We start from the raw sequence: 6,000 nt of genomic DNA on the forward strand, positions 1-6,000 counted from the left end.
GCCCCTTTAAGCAGAGGTCCACTTGGCATGATGAGGCCTGAATATAATTATAGAAAATGGCTGCCTGTTGTACTCACAGGTTGACACCTGAGTGTTGGTGGGGGCACTGATGACGTTGTTGAGCACAGCGTAGACGTTGATGTTGTACTCGATGCCAGGCTCCAGGTCTGGGATACTGCAGGAGGTGGTGTTCCCAGGGATCCTGATCTCCAGCTGGACCCCACCTGGGCTGGTGGCCACGTAGGTGACCAGGTAGTCCGTCATCAACACTGACCCCTCCCACTCCAGGTCAATGGTATGCTCCGTCACTCCCCGCATGCGCAAGTTCAGAGCCGGAGCCACTGTGGGTGAGATGTCATTTGCATAGTGTGAAATCAAAACCTTGCAACCTTGTAGGAACATGCATTACATTACATCCAGCAGGTGATCTTATTCATTCTTGTTCAGTCCCACTTGACCCACCTACAAAAACAACAGATTCTGATTTGCACTTGACTTCCAATTTCGTGTTGGAATAGCATCACTCAACATGCAGAGAAAACAAACAGTGCAAGACCTGTTCATTTGAACTTACAATACACCAGTGGCGTCACCACCACAACTAAGCTTGCATATGAGTGTGGATTCGTGAAAGGCTTTGATGTTCTTGTGGGCAATAGAGACAGAGCTAGGCCATAAACCTGAGAAGGTTTGAGTGTAGAATGCAAATGAAGCCCTGCATCAACAACAGTGGATACGTTTATAGCTCAATCAGAGAGAGTGAGTAACAGATCTTGTCCTGAAGGCAGCTAGTGGTGTGGGCCTTCCTCTGTAGATTGGGCTCAGTGGTGGTGGTGGTGGTTGAGCATTAAGCCCTCCTAGGGGAGCCGTTGAGGGACTCGAGGAAGCGTTTGAGTTACTTCCACACGAACACGACAGATGGAACCGAGCCTGCCTCCTCCTCAAGACTGACCCTGGAGTGAGGAAAACTCCTGCGGCATTCACTTAGGAAGATTAATCGCATGGACCAGATTCAGTCTTAAGTAAGACACAAAAAAGTGAACCAGTGGTAAAGTGATTGATATGGGTTATAGGGAGTGAGCACTGTAACTAAGCCTTCCAACAGAATGAAGGACACCCACGAGAGAGTGCCCATGTGAAGCAGTGTATAGATGCTTAGAGCAGCGGTCCTGCTGAAGGGCTTTGGGTACATCCCAATAGGCACCCTATTCTCTTAATAGTGCACTACTATGGACCATGGTCAAAATAAGTGCACTATAAAGGGAATAGGGTGCCATTTAGGATGCATTATTTGAGCCAGGACAGACCCTCCCTCCAGTGCTATGTCTGCCTCTCATTAATCACACTTTCATTGGGATGGATGATCCATCCTGGATCAACAGAGAGAGGAGGGGAGTGAACCACTGCACCGCTGCACTGCTGCACTGCGTTACACTGGGGTCATGAGGGTCAGAATTCTGGCATGATGAGACCAAGGCCCCACAGCACAGCTGAGGACCACATCACATCACTGTTTTTTGTTTCCATCCACTTAATTTGTTATTGCTCACAGGATACAGCCTTCGCTGCTTGACTGATCTTCTGTTTACGGGGCAGCGGTTGGCCCTCCAATATTGTACATTAGGACAAAACACAATTAGTAGAAGTGGTGAACTCCCTCAACTCATCTCATATTGTTGCATTGGGTTTAGACTGATAATGTGAGTACTTATAGAAGCGTGATTGGAGTTTAATCTTTAGGGACTGTTTATCAGAGATGGGATTATAAATAGGTCATAGGTCATTGTATTACGCTAACATTATGGAAGATAATAAACAGCACTAATAAACAGCGTTGTTTAAACAACAAAAATGTGGTTATCCTAAAAATGACCCATAACATTGAAGCTAATGTTGAGTTAGCTATACTTTTTGGAGTGAAAGCATTAATGAGGACACAGTGAAGTCATATGGCTCTGGAGGAGGGTAAGCAAAGCTACTTCTATCTCTGCTGGATTGAGCTATTGATAACACATTCATACTCTCCACCATCACTCAGTTAAGTTGAGCAATAATTGAAAAGTGTGATACAAAATGCAGATGTCATGAAGTCTGAATAGAAAAAATAAAAATCTATTGTCATTTAATGCAGCTGAGCTACTGTATGAAGTCAAGGCTTTGACAAAAAATATGTTTAATTCAATATTGTTGGTATTCTGGATGTCAATGATCATTGATATGTTCTCTCTGGCTGAAAGTGGCTGTCAGTCAGTGAACAACTCTGTTAACAACAGGTGACAGGATGGACAGGCTCACATGCAACCTGACTACTAGTGAGAGCTCCTGTATTTCTCTGGCACAAACTTCAAACCATTTGCATTAGGTGCATATATATTATTTTTGGGGGTGGGGATAAAAACTATTTTGGGGGGGGGATAAAAACTATTTAGTCACGCATAATTATTTTCCAATGGGATAATTTGCAAAAGTGGTGGAGTAATGATGAATAGCACTTTGAACGGTAAACTCATCATGTGAATGCTGCTGATTTGTTTCAATTCCATAGTCTCATTATTCTCATAGCAGGAGAAAACGGGGCCACAAAAGCATATCCTGATTTTTCTACTTTGATAATATGAAACACTTACAATGCCTGCCACCCTATGAGCCCTGAATAGGCCCTGGTAATTGAATGGCCTATTTTTGTATTCTGCAACCTCCCCCAAACGTGCCTCTGCTACTTTAACTCTAATTGCAAAGAAATAAGCAATTTTGGCTTCGGTAGGTCCTGCTGAAATTGAGAGGGAGCGAGGTAGAGGATAGGTAATATGATTTGTTCTTTTTTTCCTTTCCCTTGTGAGATGACAGCTGTCTACAGCAATGGGGGGGATCAGAAGCCTTACTGAGAACTAGCTGTGAACCCAAGCTAGCTTGATTCAGATATTGTCTCAGCTTAGGTTAATGTGACACATCTTCCCCAGCGAATGTGACTTTTGACAAATGAATGCTGTTACACCGGCGAGCTGTCACCAATTGTATAGCTACTGTTTGAAGCACAGGGTATTTGCAAGAGGTGTTTGACTCCAGGAGTCCTGTTTTTGGTCAAGCGCTGTGGATTCAGCTGCTATTGCATGGAGAGCATTTCTATTATCGGGACATATTCTGTTCTTGGAAGTATTTTCCAGATAATAAAAGCTTACATATCCCCAAAGAACCAATGGGACCTGAGTGGCGCAGCGGTCTAAGGTACTGCATCTCAGTGCAAAAGGCGTCACTAGAGGCCCTGGTTCAAATCCAAACTGTATCACATCTGCCTGTGATTGGGTGGCGCATAATTGGCCCAGCATTGGCTGGGTTAGGCCGTCATTGTAAATAATAATTTGTTCGTAACTGACTTGCCAAGTTAAATAAAGGTTTCTTAAAAAAAATACTGCTTACCATAACCTCTGTGAAAATTCACTTTCTTTAGATATGATGGGATGCTGAGCCTTATGCCCCATTTACATTGTGACATAATTCCTTATCTTCCTGCAATCTCCGCTACTGGATGGAGAGCATAGGGTTCCACAACGCAAGACAATGTGGAGGAGAGTCTCTCGTCAGAGATTTTGGGAGATGGCAAAATATGACCTTTTTATTCAAGACAGGAGAAACATATTGTTTTGTTTAGTTACTTTCTCCTCAACTTGTTCCTATAACCTTCTAGCAAGTCAAGCTATCTTACAGAGCAGCTAAAAGCTAGGACAGGACTCTCCCATCTAATTCCTAGAGAGCTACCGTCCTGTAGATTTTCACTGCAACCCCAGTTGTTACTAACCCGATTCCGCTTATCAACCAGCTAATTATTAGAATCAGGTTCGCTAGATTAGGGTTAGAGTGACAACCAGGATGGTAGCTCTGCAGGAACAGGGTTGGAGCTAGGCTAGGCTATACTGTAGCTAGTGACCTCCACCTAATAATTATACTCAAAACAAACGTCATTACCATTAAAATGAACTAAAACGGGAGGCAACAATCATAAAGTATAATTGGCTCATCAGCCATTATTAAAATAGTACTTTATTATTTACAAGTTGCTAACTATCCTATCCCATAATATAAACCATTGATATATAATATAAACCGGGATATTTTAATCTTCTTCTGTGGTTTGTTAACTTCCTATTCTTCGACGGACTCTGGCCGGACTGAAGAAGAGGCAGAGTTAGAAAAAATGTGAAGTATGCGGCATCCGTCTCACAACGGAGCCTTCAACCGCAAGGGGCCGTTGCGATTCCACTCCGTTGAGGACCGTCACCATTCAAGTGAATGACATCCGGTGCAACGTAACCGAGTGCTTATGGTTAATGCGAACGAGGCTTGTCTCAAATAACCAAATATCCACCCATATACAGTATATCCACTCTTGGAAACTACAATAGCAAAAATTATGTAAGTCTCCTCTCTCAGAGGAGTTACTGTATGTTTTCCTATGGTTTCCTTTTTCTCTCACCTGCAGAGCAGTCTTCTCCAGCGAAGCCATCTTGGCAGACACAGAAGCCTTCTTTACAAATGCCCTTCTGACTGCAGTTGTTGGCGCAGTAGGCCAAGGAGCAGTCTTCTCCTACGTATCCCGGGCGACACTGGCAGGTTCCGTTGGTGCACAGCCCCTGGTCAGAGCAGTCATTGAGGCAGCGACCCAGTGTACAGTCCTCTCCAGTGAAGTTCTCCTCACAGATACACTCCCCATCCATGCACAGCCCTCGACCGGAGCAGTCCGCCGGGCAGCGGGGCTCCGAGCAGTTGTCCCCTCCGAAGTCACTGTCACACACACACTCACCCTCCATACACACTCCCTGTCCGGAGCATTCGTCTGGGCAGCGCGGCTCAGAGCAGTTCTTGCCCGTCCAGCTGTCCTCACACACACAGCCACACAGGTCCATTTTGAAGCTGCCATGGCCACTGCACTGGGGAATGAAGTCCAGGTGACCTAGAGGAATAAAGGAGGACACAAAACAACATCACTAAAGATACTGTATGGCTTACTAATGTCAACATCATCTGTTGTAACAGTGTAATTTATTTTTATTTGTTTAACAAAGTAACAGTCTAAAATAAACCTATGAACCCTAGAAATCGCCAGGCTTTCATATCCTGGTGCTATCTACTCAAACCAAGACGCTCAGTAACTGAATGAAATGAAAGCCTGACATTCCACATTGGCCTCAAATTAGCCTATGACCAGGGTACAGTAGCTCTAATAATACTGTCAAACTGTACTATTATTCCGCACTTACCCATGGATGAACTCTCCCCACAGCCACAGTTGCCAGAGCTGCACTGGGCTCTCAGCAGCAACACCTCTCTCTCCAACATCTCGATGCGGATGGCCAGCTGCTGCACGATGTTGGCTGTAGGACAGGCGCAGGCCTGTTTGGGGATGTTGATGCGGTGGGTGAAGGTGACCTGGCTGTCTGCGTCCACTGTCTGCTCTGTGAACTCCGTGGCACCCTCCCCACCCCCACTGGACACAGCCCCTCTAGTGGCCTGGCTAGGTGGAGGCACTGCTGAATCCAGATCCACCGAGCACAGAGACTCTAGGGGCACGTTGATGTTGTACACATGGTTGAAGACCATTGGCTGCTCCTTGATGGTCTGGTTGTTAGATTGGCTGGTGGGGCCATCTGAAGGTGCCTGTCGTCTGACCCTGATGGTCCGGACCAGCTTCCCCTCCTCACCGGACGGGGATAGAGCAGCCTGGGTCCCCAGAAGGAGTAGAACCAGGCCCAGCAGCCAGCCTCGTGCAGGGCCCATGGTGAACCACCACGGCGTTAGAGCCTCGTACCTAGAGATAGGGCTCTCCTGACACCCCCGTGCTTACCGGCAGACTTCTGATAGGATCTACAGAGAAGAGATAATAGTGAAAAACTGTGGTGGGTGGTTGAGTAGGGTGTTGGGGTTTGCCTCTGTTCCAAAAATTGAAAATAGTCTTTGATCTATTGTGAAAGAATAATTGGCTGTGGAAAAGAACTGGATGCTTAT

At 45.7% G+C, this 6,000-nt stretch overlaps 1 protein-coding gene across 1 annotated transcript in view; it reads right to left on the reverse strand.

The window, feature by feature from the left end:
* tnr (tenascin R (restrictin, janusin)) overlaps window positions 1–5,772 on the reverse strand; it is a 56,548-nt gene extending 50,776 nt beyond the window's left edge. The window contains exons 1-3 of the mRNA XM_038963259.1: window positions 5,256–5,772; window positions 4,472–4,948; window positions 78–341 (exon numbers count right to left, since the gene is read on the reverse strand). Coding sequence (XP_038819187.1) covers window positions 78–341; window positions 4,472–4,948; window positions 5,256–5,772 — 1,258 coding nt within the window. The remainder of the gene's footprint in view (window positions 1–77; window positions 342–4,471; window positions 4,949–5,255) is intronic.
* Window positions 5,773–6,000: the final 228 nt, after the last annotated feature.

This window comes from Salvelinus namaycush, chromosome 25 (genome assembly GCF_016432855.1).
Source record: "Salvelinus namaycush isolate Seneca chromosome 25, SaNama_1.0, whole genome shotgun sequence".
In the NCBI taxonomy this organism is placed as follows: Eukaryota; Metazoa; Chordata; class Actinopteri; order Salmoniformes; family Salmonidae; genus Salvelinus; species Salvelinus namaycush.